Source organism: Condylura cristata, unplaced genomic scaffold (assembly GCF_000260355.1).
Source record: "Condylura cristata isolate star-nosed mole 26May11 unplaced genomic scaffold, ConCri1.0 scaffold00012, whole genome shotgun sequence".
NCBI lineage: Eukaryota > Metazoa > Chordata > Mammalia > Eulipotyphla > Talpidae > Condylura > Condylura cristata.
The window spans coordinates 10,595,088-10,614,854 of record NW_004567113.1 but is presented as its reverse complement, the minus strand read 5'-3'; the positions used below and the strand labels follow the sequence as shown (position 1 = coordinate 10,614,854).

The 19,767-nt window shown below is 35.2% G+C and overlaps 1 protein-coding gene across 7 annotated transcripts in view; it reads right to left on the bottom strand.

Moving 5' to 3' along the window:
- The window catches only part of MAPK10 (mitogen-activated protein kinase 10), a 273,244-nt gene that overhangs the window by 120,970 nt on the left and 132,507 nt on the right, over positions 1-19,767 (bottom strand). For 6 of the 7 annotated variants that reach the window (XM_012724142.1, XM_004681144.2, XM_012724143.1 and 3 more), the window contains one exon: positions 10,504-10,575. In XM_012724142.1, the coding sequence (XP_012579596.1) occupies positions 10,504-10,569 (66 nt within the window). In that variant the 5' untranslated portion in view covers positions 10,570-10,575. Of the gene's footprint in view, positions 1-10,476; positions 10,576-19,767 lie in introns of all 7 variants that reach the window. The other variant, XM_004681143.2, reaches the window with a different exon arrangement.

Here is a 19,767-nt window from a genome sequence, read left to right as displayed (position 1 = left end):
TGTTCCCCACTCTGTCTCTGGTGAAGCCTCTCGCTGCCCCTGAACCTCTGACCTGTACCCCAGTTCTGTATGAACAAATAAATAAATCTTTAAAAAAAATTATGAATATCTACTGTCTTAAACATAAAACTTAATATTATCATACTTCCAGAGGACAAAATATGTTCCAGAGGACATAATAGCAACAACAAACTACAGTAAGTCATTAATCTCATAAAATAATGCCAGTTCATAGAAAAAGTATAATTTCTCTAACATTTGATATGTAGAAAAAGATAGTCAATAATTAGTTCTGTAATACAACTGGAATTAAACAATACTGTAAAATATTTCATTTAATTTATGTAGACTCTCAATAAGGTAATGAAAAAGATAAGAAGATGAAATAGTACTAGTTGCTTATTTTTAGATGAACTTTATATACTATATATATATATTTTTTTTAAAGATTTATTTTATTTGTACATACAGAACTGGGGTACAGGCCAGAGACTTAGGGGTGGCGAGAGGCTTCACTAGAGACAGAGTGGGGAGCAGAACAGGCAGATCCACGAGATACACTGCTCAGGGGAGCAGCAGGCGGGTCAGGAGAGGTCTGCCGCGCCATGTGGTCACCTCCGGGGGCGGGCGGGGATCAAAATCATGTGGAAGTGGCTTTAGCTTCTCAGTGCAGTGCTTTAACCCGCTGCGCCACCAGGGAGGGCCTATATACTATATTTAATCCTACCAACAGATCAACAAAGTGACATACATGCAGAGTTGTTAACTGAGTCCAAGCTTTAAAACTATTAATTGGTGGTGCCAATTAATATAAATTGAGATTTGTCCAATTCTAAAATAAGTATTCTTTATTTTTAAAATATTTATTAGTTAAAGTAAAACAATATAGAACAGAGCTGTGGTTTTCTCATAACAAGGTGAACTACAGGAACAGAGTTTCAGAAACCAATAGAAAAGAATGAGTAACATACCTTCTGCGATAATTATTTATCATTTGGCTAAGTCTAGACTTTGAACCTAAGTAAACATTAAACAACTCAGAGTTAAAGTACATAATCTTATGTTTGAGCTACAAAGCTGGAGATTTAGGGCCTACCTACCAGCACAGGGGTAAGAGCTTCAGTTATCAAGTTACTGCCAGCAGCTGCCGCATCCTTAGCCAGGTAACTAACCAACATAGGGTACAGCAGACCTCCCCTGTGTCACCCACTGCTCCCCTCAGCAGTGTATTTCAGTGGATCTGCCTGTACTGCTCCCCACTCTGTCTCTGGTGAATCCTCTCACTGCCTCTGCACCTGTAGCCTGTACCCCGTTTCGTATGCGTAAATAAATCTTTTAAAAAATAAATCTTTAAAAACTGGAGATCTAGAGTGGCTAGAAATTTAAATGGCTTGATTATATTCATTTTTAAACATTTGCTGAACACCTACAGTGCAAGTTCCCTCTGAGTCAGCTATGGATATTACATTGATCCACTGATGCAGCAACAAAGTATTCATCTCTCTCTGTCTCTCCAGACCAGCTCTCTTATTTCCTTTATTTTTCTTGTAGGCTTAATGAACCCTGATTTTTTACATTCCAAGAGAAAATAGCTTTACTACAAAGATAAAATCTAATTTGCTGACCATGAGATGACAGTGAAGCGCAAGCTGGCGCCAAACAGAAACTCCAGACACTTGTGTCACAAGGATGCACATGCCCGCTCTCCCTTCCTAGACCCTGTAACTCTACAAAAATAAATAACTCCTGCATGGTGATGGCGGATGGGTAATTTGGTGATGGGAAGCCCACGGGGATTACAACTGAGATGGAAAAGGCACAAAGTGATGTAAAAATAAACTATTATATTATTAAATAAATGAATGAATACTCCTGCACTCTGGCAAGTTGCAGGTAAGGGGTCTTCCAGATACTAGTCTGCTGTACGCCTTGATCTGTTGACAAATTAAACTACTTCTCGTATTCTGTTTTCTTTTATTGGCCAAGTATTCCTGTATCAATATTTCAGTAGGACAGCAAAGATTGGACTTCAAATTGCATCTCCAGAAAATTTGTTTGTCAGTCTTTGGATAGTCTTTCAATACTGTCATTTGGATACTAAAAAGTATCTGTCAAGAGTGGTGGTTATGTTTTTGGCACAGAATACATTGAGCTATTTATTCCTTCTCATAGCTATGACCAACAGATGGAGTTGTTTCATGATGCTACACCAAGATTGTTACATAAAGTCAGCAGAAACAATATCTGTTATTCTGCTTGTTGTAGCAGAAAACATGTGTTCAATACATTTTAAATCTGAACCAAATTATTTACATATGAGTTGTAAAAGGGGCTATTTAAGGCAATACTGTTTAATGACACTTACGATTATAATATTTCTGTCAGGAACATGATCTATCTGCTTGATTTCTTGAGATGTTGCTATAAAAAGAAAATTAAAGCCTGGAATCTGTATCACTTTTACATTACCTTGCTCAGAGTTGGCTACTCTGAGAAATTAATGGCTTAAATTATGTTTAATCATTCTTTCAATTATATTTAAGGGCACATAACAGTAATCAATAGAGTGGCATGGCTTCTGCTTGCCTGTTCTTTATATTGGAAGAAATAACCAAGAACTATATGAATACCTACTAGGTACATTTTTTCATAAGACAGTATGCAAATTTTGTTATTGAGAAGTCTTAAACTAAGAACTTCAGTAAAGGATAAAATTCCAGCTTTTTTTCTCAGACTCTTGACTGTGAGTTCTTTCTTGGGCAAGATTTTTAGACTCAATTAGCTTAATGTCCCTACTATAGAGGAGGGCAAGAATCTCTTTCTTTTGATTAATGGGAAGATAAATGAAGTAATCTGTACAAAGATCTTAGCATCGTACAAACTTATAAGAAACTATCATCAATGTTTACTATTAATTGACTAAGCTAAAGCCAGCATCATTCACAATGCTGAAAAACTCATTCCTCTAAAATCAGGTTACAAAGATGTTCATGCTTATCAATATTATTCAATATAGTATTAGAAATTTTAGTCAGAGCAATTGAACAAGAAAAAAGAAATAAAAGGAATCCAAATTGGAAAAGAAGATGTAGTAATATCACTATTTGCAAATGATATGACAATGTACATAGAAAACCCTAAAAACTCCACAAAATTTGTTAAAAATAATAAATCAGTACATTAATATAGAAGCCTACAAAAATCAACATACAAAAATAAGTTGCATCCCTATATGCAAACCACAAATGACAACAGAAAGAAATCAAGAAAACAATCACAATTGCAAACACACCTGGAAATAAAATGCAAACAAATGAATTTAGCAAAAAAAGAGGACTCTATAGGACAAAAACTAGAAGACACTAATAAAAGAAAGGACATGAAGAAATGAGCACAATGTTTTGTGCTCATGGATTGGAAGAATTATTAATTTTAAAATAGCCATCTTACCTGAAGCAATATACAGATTTAATAGAATCCCTATCAAAATCCCTATCAAAATCCCTATGGTATTCTTCAAACTACAAAAAAAAAATACTGAAATTTGTATGGAACCACAAAAGACAAAATAATCCTAACAAAAAAAAGAAAAAGAAAAATGGAGATATTTACAGTCACAATTCTTTAAATTATAACTCAAAGTTCCAGTAATCGTAACAGTATGCTACCAGAATAAAAAGACCAATGGAATAGAATTGAGGGTCAGACATAAACCCACACTTACATGGACAAGTTTACTTTTTTTGCCAAAGGAACCCAGAATATATAATGGAGGGAGAAAAATCTATTCAACAAATGGAGTTAGGAAAACTGAACAGGTACATACATAAGAATGAAACCAGACCTGTTTTACAACAACCACAAAGGTAATTGTAGATGGACTAAATGATTGCATACAAGATCTGAGCCCATAAAATATAGCCTACAATATTGGCTGCACTGATGGTTTTGGGGATTCCCCTCCCCTGCAGTGGTAAAGAATACAAAAGCCAAAATTAATATGTGGGGCTACAACAAATTAAAAAGCTTTAGCACGGAAAAAAAAATCATTAAATTGAAAACACATTTTACTAAATGAGAGAAAACAGTTCTACGTTATATATCAGGAAGAGGCTAATACCCAAGGTCTAAAAACCTCAAAAAAATATGAAAACAGTTATACAATTAAAAAAAAATGAAAACAAAGCACTCAATCAAAAAATGGATAGAGTCACATAAAAACTTTTCCAGGAAATACATACAGGCATGTGGAAAATTGCCCTACATCACTTATTATCAGGGATATCAAAACCATAATCATATACTACCTTACTCCTGTGAGAATGATCCATATATTTGGAAAAAAAAAATAAAACAGCAAATATTGGCAAGGATGTGAAAAAATAACACTAAATGCTGTTAGTATGAATAGAGACTGGCACAGCACCTATAAAAAAAATTCTCGGTCCTTCCTGGTGGCGCAGCGGGTTAAAGCACAACACAAAAAAGTTTAAGCCACTTCCGCATGAGTTCCATCCCTGCCTGCCCCGGAGGAGATCCACATGGCGCGGCAGACCTCTCCTGACCCGCCCACTGCTCCCCTCAGCAGCGTACTTCGTAGATCTGCCTGTTCTGCACCCCACTCTGTCTCTGGTGAATCCTCTCACCCTCCACATCTCTGGCCTGTATACCAGTTTTGTATGAATAAATAACTTAAAAAAAAAAGAAAAAAAATCTCAAATATTTTAATATTCTCAAAATATTAAAAATAGATTTGCCCTATTACCCAGTAATTTTACTCCTAGATATTTACCTGAACAGTACAAAATTAATAATGTGAAAGGATTATATATACAATCATATGTTCATTGCAGCATTTTTATAATGCTCAAGTTACAGAAACAACCCAAATGCCCATCAACAGACCAATGAATTAAGAGATATGGGGCCTTCACTGGTGGCACAGCGGGTTAAAGCACTGCACTGAGAAGCTAAAGCCGGTTCCGGATGAGTTCGTTCCCGCCTGCCCCGGAGGTGACCACATGGCGTGGCAGACCTCTCCTGACCCGCCCGCTGCTCCCCTCAGCAGTGTACTTCGTAGATCTGCCTGTTCTGCTCCCCACTCTGTCTTTGGTGAGGCCTCTCACCGCCCCTGAGCCTCTAGCCTGTACCCCAGTTCTGTATGTACAAATAAATAAATCTTAAAAAAAAAGAGAGAGAGAGAGATGATATATACATATGATGGAATACTACTCAGCTATAAAAATAGATGAAGTCTTACCATTTACAACAGCATGGATAGAACTGAGAGGAGTTGAGATGAATTATGCTAAGTGAAGTTAAGTCAGGAGAAAAATTGATTTCACTCATGGAATACAGATTAAACAAACAAGCAAAACAACAATAACCCCACAATGAACTACAAAATTAAACAAACATAAATCCTATGCATAATTGAGGCTACTGAAGGGGGGAAAAAGATAGGGATATGAGCAAGGAGGAAGCAGACACAAAGGTCTACAGTAAAGGACTATGAGAACTTGGATGTTGGCAGTAGTGTGGTGACATGCAAGTGAAGTGGTATGAACCTCTTCCCCTAAATCACATACAGTTTTTTTTTATCTAATGTTACCTCAAGAAAGGTTAAAAAATATCTATATGAGCCAGGTGTTAGAACATTTCCCAAGTCTCCATAGGCAACCTATGCATTAAAGCAAAGTATACATACTGGAATTTTAGAAAATGAAGAGAAAATTAAGTGTTAACATATCACAACAGATAAAGAGAAAAGGTAGAATTTGACTCCTTTAAATAATGTATTGGAAAGGAAACCCTGTGTATTCAGGAGAAACTCACATAAACTTTTTTTTCCCCTTTACATGAAAAACTGAAATGGAACGGATTATATCTCAAATCATAGACATTCATTTATAAAATACCAAGATCTTCAAATGTAGACCTTACGTCATATGTATATAAAGTCAGTGCCTAAATCTGGTGTTTTGGGTGGCATATAATCTCTCCAAGATCTAAAACAGACCACCAAATATGACTTTCAGGTTCCTTGTTAGGTTACACAAGTTTTCCCTTTGCACAGCCCCCATCAAAATATATTTTCCTTTGCAAATTCCTGTGTCCTCTATTCCAAAGAAGTGTAAAAATTTTAATTGGATATTTTCAGTATTTGAAACAGAAGTATCATAGACACAGCAAATGTATTAAATGGAAAAAGTCAAGTTACTTTAAATGCAACATGTTTTGAAATTAAATAACTTTTTTTTAAAAGCATATTCTCCAAGAGTCAGGTTTAGTGATATTTTTAAGTAGTAGATACAAGTAATCTGAACACATCACTTATAGTGGAACCATTCCATAGGTATCCAGAATACTTATTTTTATGAGCTCTCTGGTTATTAGTTTCTGCCTTAATTAGTGTGGGATATCCAAGGTAGAAGAAAACACTGGACTAAAAATGATAATAAATAGGAAGTGGAAGAATAAGTTTTCACTTATTTAGAAGTCATCATCTGTGATTAGGAAAGTTACTTGATAGGCACACCATGCTTTTATTATTAGACAATAATAAATTTTAAGCAAATGCTAATTTAATAATATTTTTTATCTACTAAGATAAACAATTTTCAACTAGAAAAAAATTTAAGATGTCTTGGATATCATATACAATGTACTAGGTCCAAGAAAGAAGAGCTTAAAAAAAAATTGAACAGATTTGACAAAAAGAACTCCATAATGAGATTGCTACTTTTGTCATATCTTAATAATATTTAAAATAGTAAGTGTTACAACCACTTTATAGTCATTTTCATGATCAATAAAATCCTCAAACACAGCAAGTATTCAATAAGCATTGGGAGTATAAGGGTATGTTATTTCTCTGATTCTAAAGTCTTCAACTCAAAAAAGAATAGGTTTTCTTTAAGACTGGCTATTCTCCCCTGTGCTTCAGACTAGGAGGTATTTGTTTGCTTGTTTACATTTGTTAGGACAGTATAGGGTCCTCTCTATCTTTTGACTTTGGAGCACTACAGCAACATCCCTGCATGGTGATACCCTTTCTGAGAATGAAGTAACCACTTCATTCAACCTATATCCCTGCTTTCGACAAGATATAGTAAATGTGTTGAACAAATGAAGTAACCAGTCAATAAGTAGATACTTTCTTGCATATAAAATGTATGGCAGGATGAAAATTTTATGTCTTAGTCTAAAAGAAGCCCTTTGAACTCAGTCTCTATTTCTAGAACTACTTAAAACTTACAATGGTTGATTAACTAAAAGCCTCTATGTTGCAGAATTTCTAAAAATCAAGAAATCATTTTAAATGACTCAGTCAACTCAAGCATGAGTAAATATTTAGAGAGAGCAGAATGTTGATAGCTTTTAGATAAATGTTAGGTCAATTCTGATTTCTGATTAGAAAAATAACCAAAACACAATTAAGTCTATTAATTACACATTTGAGATGCTAAGATGTTGAGAAAAATGACTTCATTTTGAAAAGCAAACAAATTTCTACTCAGGAAACATTTTTTCTAATAGGTTTTTATTTATCTTCGATCATTCAAAAACATATCTTAAACATCTGCTGTGTTAAGATGGAATGATGAGCTTGGAAATCAAGCAGAAGAATTCCCTGGGAACTGACCTTGAAGGGGGTCATCACTTAGGGAAGAAATCACGAATCTACATAACTCATCAGAATGTGGAAAGTTCTGTGGGTGCCAGCAGTGCGTCCCCTCTCACAAACAGTATAACTCTGTTTATCCGCCTGGTTCTGACTGCAGAACTCTGGCTCCTCTGCTCAGCACAGCAGAGTTCCAGAAAATAGCATTTTTCACAGATTATTTTAATTGATAGAGTGAAATATAGCAGCTCTGTACTTCTTAGTTTATTGAGAAAAGAAGGCAGAAAAGGCCTTCTTCCCTTACCTACTTCTCAGGCAGATCAAGGGCAATTTCAATTTCCTGTAGGGCTATGTGTTTTGTAAAGCTAAAGACTATTTATTGTTTAACAATATAAAGAAAGCTTTATCATTAGTTATAACAGTAAATTTATTTCCTACAAAAAATTGCTTGATTAGTTGGGTTTTCCTTGTATAAAACAACGGGATTAATAAAACACACTAAAAAATTAATGCCCACATTCTTCATATAAAATAAAGTATGAGCTCAGACTCTTACACTGACTACATGTTGAAATTATGCAATTTGAAAATATACATTAAATATCACATTAAAAATTTTTAAAGGAATTGAGTTCATACCTTATTGCACGTTTTACCTATAGTGTAATGTACATATTTTCAAATATATCTGGATAATTTTATTTTCTATCATTTCTTAATTGAAAAACAGCAAAAAAATTCAAAATGTGACATAATTCAAAATTCACAAAAGGTCTGGCTCTAGATACTCTTGTTCACTGATTGTCAACAAATTTGTATATTTTCTATGTGGCAATTAAAAAAATGAGAACAGTCTACCCTGCTGGTGATCAAATTAAATATAAGAACATACCAGTATCCATGATTTATCCCCTGAAATGAGAAGCTTCCAAGGTATATTGTTTGAAAATAAACTGTAGTAGACATATGTCCTCTCACGTTCACTGAAACTCTCTTTATAATATCCCAGCTATGGGATATTATAACATCCTAAATGTCCAAAAACAGATGAGAGGATTAAAAAATTATGTGGTGTGTATATACAATTCAATACTAATCAGTTATTTTTTAAAAGAGATATCTTGCTATTGGCAATGACATAGATGGAATGGAAGTGGATTGTGATAGCTGAAGTTAGAATAAAGACAAATATCAGATTATTTCAATCATATATGGACTCTAGTGAAACAAAACAAATAACAAAACTAAACCAAAAAAGTCCTAGAAATAAAATTGCAGAATTAAAATTATGGGGGTGGGGGAGTAGAAAGCAAAGGAGAGAAGAATATTAGAAAGATAAATGCCAATGTAATTAAAATTTATTAGCTTCTTCACAGAATAATATTCTAGTACATTTCTCAGTCGTTGCAAATACTAACTCATTTAATCCTCACCACCTTATAAAGTAGGTTATATACCTCCCATTTGTTTACAAATAAGGAAACGGACACACAGAGAGATTAAGTAACTTGCCCAAAGTCACAAGTAAATGACTAGGAAATACTGGACTTAAAATTTCTTTTTTAAGAGTTTTATTTATTCATACAGAAATGGGGTCAAGCTAGAGGTGCAGAGGCAGTGAGAGCATCACCAGAGACAGAGTGGGGAGCAGAACAGGCAGACTGATGAAGTATAATGCTGTACACTGCTGAGGGGAGCAGCTGGTGAGACAGGAGAGGTCTGCTGTGCCATGTGGGTCACCTCCCTGGCTGGGGATCCAACTCATGCTGAAGAGGCTGTAGCCAGCCTCATAATGATGTCTTTAACTTGCCGTGACACCAGGGAGGGCCCTAGACTTGAAATTTCTAACCAATGTTATATAAATTCTCGTTAAGAGAAATTACCTAAATGTTCCAACAATGCACATGAATCAGCTCAGTACAATGATTATATGTAACACATTTTACTTTCCTATAGAAACACTACCTATACTCTGTAAGAATGGATATCCCATGTTTTCTTTCCCTTCATACTTTCTAAATTTTCTATACTAAAGCTACATTGTCTAGAATCAGAAGTTATATTAAAACAATGGATGCTAAGGATTTATTAAACTGTATTTCAATGTGTTTCAGTATTCTGTTTACAGAGAATTCAATAAGCTATAATGAGAAGAATTACAGAAAAACTGTATTATTTTGTGGTATTATTTACCACAAAATTTGTGGTATTATTTACCATATAGTTCATTTCCTAAGGAACAATTCCTGAGAGAAGAGAGGAACACTATTACATAACGGTACTAAGTAGAGGCTTCCCACCCCACTCCCAGTACCTTCTTTCTTAAGAATAAGAGTTCACATGAACATAGGAGATAATAACCTGGCCCACACAACACTACCAACCATTATCCCTACCTTCTTATTATTCTATAAAGGCTAACTATACCGTTATTTGTCATTATTTGGGTTTTGCTCTCTTACTACCTACTAGTTAGTACTGGGCATGAGAAAACAGACTGAGCTCCACCCATGTGGTTATATGTGGATAAGGGGCACACTTAGGGCTCAGCAGTTCTTTGTATGAAAAAAAAAATTAACACTGACTTTAACTGTTTTGATGATTAGAACCTCATTTCAAGGATTTGAAAATACATATTAGAAATATTGACTGAAAGCATTTTACACAGATATTAAATTAGATATTTATAATCATTAAAATTCATTCTCTTTATTCTGAGTGGAAAAGTGAAGATATTTAAATATACACCCCTACTTCTTAAGTTACTTTTAATATTATATAAGTGCTAACTTGGTGTGGAGTACATATACAAGATGGAATGCAAAATGGAAATACAAGGGAATATACTGTACCTTGTTTTACCTGTAAGGAACACACACCTGACAAAAGGCAATTTTCACATCCAAGATTGGTTCACTGCAGTAGTACAATAAATGGAGGCTCATAAATACCTGTTGACAAAGGAGAGAAATATAAATTTCCAAATCACCTAATTACTCATTATTTAATACTGCAAGTTTTAATATAATTTGGATTTTATACATGTATCATATATGTTCAGCATAATTCTCCAGACCAGGTACTTCTACAAATTGTTTCTTTTTAATGATATAAGGTAAAAATATCTGTCTTCTATAAACAATATTAATCATAAATATTAGATGTAAGAAAGTAAATATAACTAATAAATTACATACATGAGATTATAAAACAATTTCAGTTCTAAACATCTATTTTTTAAACTCAAACAATATGCTCAAAATGAAAAAAGATGTTTATTGTTACATAAAGTGTACATTTGATAAAATTTAATTTATAATAGAATTATGTACAGAACTTGGAACAATTATATTACAGTTTAACTACAGTATTAGCACAAATTTCCAAATGTGGAATGGGGGGAAAAGCAAGTTTCAAAACAGTATAATGGTTTTTTTTCTTAAAGAATTATTTATTTATGTTCACAGAAATGGGATACAAGCCAGAGGTGTGGTGGGTGAGAGGATTCACCAGAGAGAGAATGGGGAGCAGAACAGGCAGATTGACAAAGTACACTGCTGAGGGGAGCAGCAGGCAGGCCAGGAGAGGTCTGCTGTGCCATGTGGGTCAGCTCCTTACCCGGGATCGAACTCATGCTGCTGTAGTTTTGGAGTTTCATAATGCGATGTTTTAATCCGTTATGCCACCAGGGAGAGCCCACAGTATAATGTTTTAAATGTCAATGTTTTGCATGCTCCCATAATTGCATCTCCAACCCAAACCTCTCCCTGAAACCACTCACACTTCCTGCTCTAACTGCACCTCTGCCTAGCTGTCTCGTAAGCAAGCTAACTCATATTCCAAATCAATCCCTTGATCTTTCCTCAAAAATTACACTCTTTTAAGTCAGTAAACCCTAACTCTATCTTTCCAGTTGTTTCAAACAAATCTTTAGAATCAACTTTTTGTTAACACTTCCTGTCCAGTCTATCGACAAATCTACAATGTCTGTGGAATCTTGCTACTTCTCACTATATTCTCTACTATGGCTTTACTCCAAGCTACCAGCTATTAAAATATTTATGAACTCTTACCATTTTCAAGAAGAGGGATGGAACTAGTGGGGATATTGTTATGTGAAATAAGTAAGAAAGAGAAAGACAAGTAGCACGTAGTTTCACACATATGTGCACTACTGAGAAACAAAACAAAGGCTCAGGGAAAACCATGCTGAAAACAAACCCTTAACATTTGACCATAGAATTTACGCTATTGAGGAGAACAGAGTAGGTAGAGAGTAAAATGTGGAGATTAATTCAATGCACCCGTGGAACATAATGGATGCTTTCATGTGGATGCAATGTGGTAATATATCTGAAGAGCCATAAACCTGTATTTTCAGCATCATATACAGTGCCGCAAAGCAACATTTATTCAATGTAAACAAAAACAACAAACAAAAAAGACATACAGTACTAAAAAGAATATCTTTGTTTGAAATTAATAATACAGAAAATGTATAAACTGATAATATGCATTGTCCTCTTACATAACAATGTAACTACAGACTAAAGAAAATGGGCATAATATTAACATTTCTTTAGTCTCTGTGGCAAGTACAAAGATTTCAATTATAATACTTTTGGTATGTTTGGAATATTTTTTAATTTTGCAAAGTTTTGAAAAGATAAAAATCATGCAGAGGGCCCCTCCCTGGTGGCTCAGCGAGTTAAAAGCACAGCACTACGGAGCTAAAGCCACTTCTGCATGAATTCAATCCCCGCCTCGGGAAGTGACCACATGGCGTGGCAGACCTTTCCTGACCCACCTGCTGCTCCCCTCAGCAGTGTACTTCATCGATCGGCCTGTTCTCTCCATTCTCTCTCTGGTGAAGCCTCTCACCGCCCCTGCACTCTGGCCTGTACCCCAGTTCTGTATGCATAATAAATAAATCTTTAAAAAAAAAAATCATGCAATGGTGGAAATGCCAGTCTGTAACTGGGGATTATTTGGAAATATAAAGACTGCAGTAGCACTACAATCCAACTGAAATCTTGTTCAATTCAATTGAACACATTTTGTTGAATTTTACTGTGTGAATTCACAATTCTATAAGATTAAACAATTCTGCAAGATTGTAAAACCATGACTGACACAAGATTTCTCTTCTTAGCAATATGACTGATTAGATATTCCAAAATTCAATCTGAATAAAAGCTGTTGGAAGAGTTAAGATTAAATAGAGTATCTTTTAAAATTCATAGCTGTACTGTCACAAAAAGACAAGAAAAACTCTGAGGCTGAAAACAATGAGAAAGAAACCATCCAGAGAAGGGAGTGAATTGTTTCACCACTTGACCCCAGGCCATCAGCTGATGCCTAAAGACTGGAAAGTTAGTTTTTAAAAGGCACATGGGGGATATAGGAAACAAAGCTTAAAATCTATCACTGGTGATTTATGTATAAATTTTGGCAGTTACCTCTACTTCGCTTTTCGATTTAGTTTTGATTTTCAGATAAAATTTACACACAGCAAAATGCAGTTAAGTGCGTAGATTGATAAGCTTTGACATGAGCATATGCCCATATAACTCACATTCTAATGCAGATAAAGAATATTGAAAACTCCTTGTGCTCTTTTCCAGACAATATTCCCCAACATTCAGGAAAACAAAGTTCTTGCTTATTTCACACTAGATTAAGTTTTTCTTATCCTGGAATTCATAAAAATAAAATTATACAGTACTTTCTCCTTTTTTGTTGGATTCTTTTGCTGAATGAGATGCTTTTATTATCCTCTATGTTGGTAAAACAGTGATTGTTATTGCCATGTAATATACACCCCAACTTTTTAACCCATTCTGTATTTGTACAAGTGAGATATTTCCATTTTTTTATATCATCAATGGCGATTGAAACTTATGCACACTTATTTTGGCACAAATATTCTTTTCAATGTCTCTTGAGGGAAATACCTTTAGGAGGAATTACTACTGGGCTGTAGTAGAAAGATATGTTTGACTCGTGAAAAACCACCTGAAGACACATTCTCTACCCAACCCCATTCTGCAGCAATGCGTGAAAATTCAGTTGCTTCACATCGTTGATAACACTTGATGTTATCAGTTTTCTAAATATTTTTTAAAGATTTATTTATTTATTCGTACAGAACTGGGGTACAGGCCAGAGATGAGGAGGGTGAGAGGATTCACCAGAGACAGAGTGGGGAACAGAACAGGCAGATCAACGAAGTACACAGCTGAGGGGAGCAGTGGGAGGGTCAGGAGAGGTCTGCCTCACCATCAGTTTTCTAAATTTTAAGAACTCAATGGGGATGTAACAATACTTCACTGTGGAAATGTGGAATATTTCGTTGTGGAAACATATATTTCAATTGAAAGAGGCTTGCTTACTATTTTGACATAAATGCATTAACACTGTTTACTATCTCATAAAGTAGTATATAAATAAAGTCACCAGAGTTGATTAATCCTGAAGGTTTAGGTTTTTATGGACGCAACACAGCTTAGGCGAGAGGATCCAGTGTTGCCTAGAAATAAAATACAGGACTTTACAATTTTTCCTGTATGGAAGGTATGTCAGTAGTCTCTACATTTTACAGATGGGGATGCTGAGACACAGAAATAGGATCCCTGGTAGCACAGTGGTTAAGTCTCAGCATTCTCAAGCTATTATCAGCCACTACCACATGAGTTAAATGCCTGAGAGCTGATCCATATGGTGCAGCAGACCTCTCCTGTCTTGCCTTAGTAGTGTATTTCAGTCAATCTGCCTGTTCTGCTCTCCAATCTGTCCCTGATGAATCCTTTCACCACCCACACCATAGTTCTTTATTTATGTATTCATTATTAATTTTTTTAAAAGTTAAAAAAAAAGAAATAGTTCAGAGTCAGTCCAGATTCTAAGTAAGGTTTCTCTGATTTCCTAATTTTTTTCTTTGACTTCTATTGGTATAAATGATAGCTTTTTCTCTTCCTTTCTAATCATCTTCATACTTCTGATTTGCCCTGCCTCAAATGCATCGTATAGTTCAAATCTCTATAACATTTTATAAGACATAACATTTAAAAAAATACTTGAATTTTGATTGAGATTGTATTAGAATCTATATATCATATTGGGAAGAAGAATAAACAATATTAAGTGTTTAATCCAATTATAGTATATTTCTCATAATCTATAACATAATACTAGCATTTATTTTGGAATAAAGAATACTATTCTTTCTTTCCCATGGTACTTTGTTGATACTTCTATTATGAATGCCTTACTACATTGTAACGGTTTACTCTTATGTATGTGTGTACCTATAGCCTGTTCCATACTACATTATAACCTTCCAAAGACGATGGCTATGTTTTTATTAATATTGGCAATCAAAGGGCTTAGGGCAATACTTAAAAAATAAAAAGCAATGACATCCTTTTTTAAAAAAAAAGATTTATTTATTTATGCATACAGATCTGGGATATAGGCCAGAGGTGCAGAGGCAGTAAGAGGATTCGCCAGAGACAAAGTGGATAGCAGGACAGACAGATTGATGAAGTACACAAATTTTAAAAGGGAATATTTTTTAGTAAAAGGAGAAAAAAGAGAGAGAGAGAAAGAGGCACCTGCATAGACACAGGCTGGCAAAAATGCTGTGTGAGGATAGGAAAATTCCTAATATATATTTAATGTTGAGTAAATGTTAGTGAATAAAAGGAGAAACAGGAACCTCCCTGGTGGTGCACCTGATTAAAGCACAGCACTAATAAGCTAAAGCCACTTCAGCATGAGTTCAATCCCCACCTGCCCCAGAGGTGATCCACATGGCGCAGCAGACCTCTCCTGACCTGCCGGCTTCTCCCCTCAGCAGTGTATTTCGTAGACCTACCTGTTCTGCTCCCCATTCTGACTCTGCTGAATCTTCTCACTGCCCCTGCACCTCTGGCCTATACCCCAGTTCTGTATGCATAAATAAATCTTAAAAAAAAAAGGAGAAACAAATGAAAAAAAAATTCTCCTTTTCTGGCACAACTCTAGATGTTTTCATTATCTTCTCCTCTGGTGATGTGAATTTCAATGTTTATTGCATCATATTAGGAATGAAGAATTTGCCACAGTCGCAGTATGAAAGAACCAGCATGGATGACTTAAGAAATGCTAACAACAGGGCGGTTTTAGTTTTACACTGCTGAACTGGGCATGTGGATATAATAACATCCAACCCACACCTGAAATTAACATTGTATTTTAATGTTTAGTGAATGAATAATCTTGTGGTGAGTAGCAAGCATCCTGACCTTTCTTGGTTTACCTTCTAAATAGACTCCAAATGTAGCAACAAGACTAAGCCAGTCACTAAATCATAACAGAACCTTCCCATTTCACAAAGAGGCATTAGTACAGTATGCTCAGTATCCCAGTGAATTTCAGAAGACTAATTTGGCAATTATGTATCCAGATAGCATGGCAGAAGGACACAATTGCATAAAAATAAAATGAATGGCCAAGGTATTATCTCAATATTAAAGTTGAATTGGTGACAACAGTTGGTGCAAAGAGGCCCCACGAGTAGCTTGAAAAGGGAAAGGATAATAATTTGGAGAGGGGGTATTAGGGCTTTTCAAGTTGAACTGCTATGCTACAATGTCATTATCTTTTAATAATATTTTTATTTATTTTATATCAGACTTATTACAAATGACTCTTCTAACAGCCATCAAGCATATATATAGTATCAGAATACAAAGTCATTGTTAATGATCAAAAAACCTTTGTGTGCCCAAAAATATCTTCCCAACTTTGTGTAATAAAAGAAAAAATGCCATGAAACCAGCAATTATTTTTTAAGTGCAAATATAGAACACACATTAAATTAAATTAATTTTTTTAAGTCTTATTTATTTATACATATAGAACTGGGGCACAGGCGAGAGGTCCAGGGGCAGTGAGAGGATTCAGCACAGACAGAGTAGGGAGCAGAGCAGGCATATCGACGAAGTACACTGCTGAGAGGAGCAGCAGGCAGGTCCAGAGAGGTCTGCCACACCATGTGGATCAGCTCCCGGCCAAGGATCGAACTTGCACTGAAGCAGCTGTGGCTACCTTGTACTTCTGGAGCCTAATGCATTGCGCCACCAAGGAGGGCCCAAATTTAAATTAATTTTTAATTAAAACTGTGTATATTCTCGCTTTAAGATATTAGTTAATTCCTTAGGTCTGTGGACTAAAGGAAATTCATAAATGCAAAATATGCACAGACCAAATACAACCCAGTATAAACCCAGATAAATAATTTTATCATAATACAGCAATTCATTACTTTTTGCATTGTCTGTGGTTATGTTTGCATTACAATGACAGAAGTGAATAACTGTGATAGGGAGTAGAATGACTCAAAAAACTTAAAATATTTACTATCTACTCTGTTAGAGAAAAAGGTTGCAGAATCTCTAATTTGGACACTCTACCCAAAACCATCTAGAAATGCAATAGTACCTTCATTAAAAAGGCAAAAAAAATTTTAAAACATCTCTAACCATAAGTATATAAATTTCAAAAGTACTCTTTAATAAGTAATATGTAATATCTATTTGGGGTGAGACAGCCAGACACTCAGAGTACTAGCAACTCCTTCCTTTCCTCAATCTCCTGTTTGTTAAATCCTGATGTTGTTGGATCCTGAGACAGGGTGTTGTGCAGTTGGATAAGAACCCATTGACGGCCCTCCCTGGTGGCGCAGCGGGTTAAAGCACAGCACTGAGAAGCTAAAGCCACTTCCGCATGAGTTCGATTCCCGCCTGCCCTGGAGGTGACCACATGGCGTGGCAGACCTCTCCTGACCCGCCCGCTGCTCCCCTCAGCAGTGTACTTCATCGATCTGCCTGTTCTGTTCCCCACTCTGTCTCTGGTGAAGCCTCTCGCCACCCCTGAGCCTCTGGCCTGTACCCCAGTTCTGTATGCACAAATAAATAAATCTTTAAAAAAAAAAAAAAAGAACCCATTGACATTAATCCCTCCCCTTCTCCACTGCAGCACTGGTATAAAAACTGTTTTAGCACATCTTTACAAGTACAAGAAGAAAAAGTTAAACTATGACTATTCTCAGATGATACGATATATCATATATAGAAGACCTTAAAGATTCCATCAAAAATTTATTAGAAGTAATAAATGAGTACAGCAAAGGGATATTGCTACCAAATCAAGACATAATGCTATAGCTTTTTTTTTTTTTAGAAGATTTATTTATTTATGCATACAGAACTGGAGTATAGGCCAGAGGTGTGGTGGGTGAGAGGATTCACCAGAGACAGAGTAGGGTGCAGAACAGGAAGGCTAACTGAAATAACTGAAAGGCTGAGAGGAGCAGTTGGCAGGTCAGGAGATGTCTGCCATCCATGTGTGTCAGCTCCCTGGCCAGGGATAGATCTCCTGCTGCAGTTGCTTCAGAGAGCTTCATGATGCTGTACTTAAACCCACTATGCCACCAGGGAGAGCCCCAGCTATAGCTTTTTTGTATACAATGAGCAAGAAATTAAGAAAATATCTACAAACTATTTGGGAATATAGAGGTCAGCTCCTCTGTTACTGCATGAAACATGATATACCTACTACTGCTGAAGCCTTCATTCCACATGTAGAGAAACTCATCATTTAACATCCTCATGCTCCACACACATGCATGATTTTAAGGTTTGTATGTGTACATGTGCAAGTTACATATGGTCTTTTTTTTTTCCTAAATAGTTACTAAAGAGAAAAGATGTGCTTTATTTTTTCTTAATGCTTCCCCATTTAATGAAAGTATTTATAAAATATGGAGTACATGCCGTTACATAATGTAAACTACATATGCTTCTTTTAACATGCAACTTAATAGATTACTAAATAACATTTCGCAAAGTGAAAGAGTAAAATAGCACTGGCATGCCCACAAAAAGCACTTTGATTCTTAGTTAGAATTATTTGTGGATGTTTTTAGTATTGCTATCATGTTATAAAGAAAATTCATTCAAATTCCCATCACATGGATTCAGTGAAAAGCATATATAAGATCCACTCTATGACAGATAATATATAGGGGTTGCTGCGTGTAAGTGAACAGTTCAAAGATAAAAGGCAAACATTTACACCATTAAGGAGTTCCTATTAAATGAAAATACTATATGTGTGTGCGTTTATTTTTAAATTTAAAATTCTCTATCAAAATAGAATTCAAAAATTGCTCCTATTGTAATTATAATTCTAGATTTTTAATTAAGAAAATCTTGATTTTCCTAAAGTTGGACTTTTAAAGATGTTCATTTTTCCCCTAACATTGGACTTTTAAACATGTTTATTTTGACATAGAAGGATATAAAAATACAGCTTAAGTAAGAAAAAAAGAATAAACCTTTGGGCAACTAATTTAAAAGACAAGATAAATCAGAATTTCACTGAATAAGTAGTGTCATTGCTTTAATTATGCATCCCCAGAATAACTAGGCCAATCGGGGCTATTAATTAGGTGAAATGTCAACTTGAAACCTTGAGAGGTGTTGAACTTACATGAAAAAATCTATCCCTTAAGTATTGTGGGAAAATCTAACAACATAATGAGAAGAATAAATTCAGAGGTCACTCTATCTTCCAGTCACTTAGAAGCAGAGTTGGAATGAAGAGGGCAAAAGGGAAATGATTTGTAAAAATAATTAACAATCATCTCTGAAGACAAGATAAGTGGAGAGGATAGAATGGAAGTGATTTTTTTAAATCTTCTGTTCAATTCTTCTCATTGGAGCATATTTATCACCTCAGCAAAGCCCCAGATACAAGGTTTACCTCCTGTCCTTTTACCTACATATTTCTACCCTCTTCCTCATCCCATTAGTATATTTCCTAAGTGCACATGCAAATCTAGGAACTTTCTCATTGTTTACTTGGTGGCTTCTTTTCTACCTCCTGATTTGAGGGCCAAATTTCTCCTACAAGCCCCTTTCTGCCCACATGATTGGCACACATCCTACCTTGGACAGTTGAATCTTTCTGAATTCTAAAGTAAATTACAAACATTACAGAATCACAAACGCAACAGACACTCATTTTCTGATTTATCTTGCCATTTAAATTTATTGCCCAAAGGTTTATTCTTTTTTTCTTGCTTAAACATAGAAATG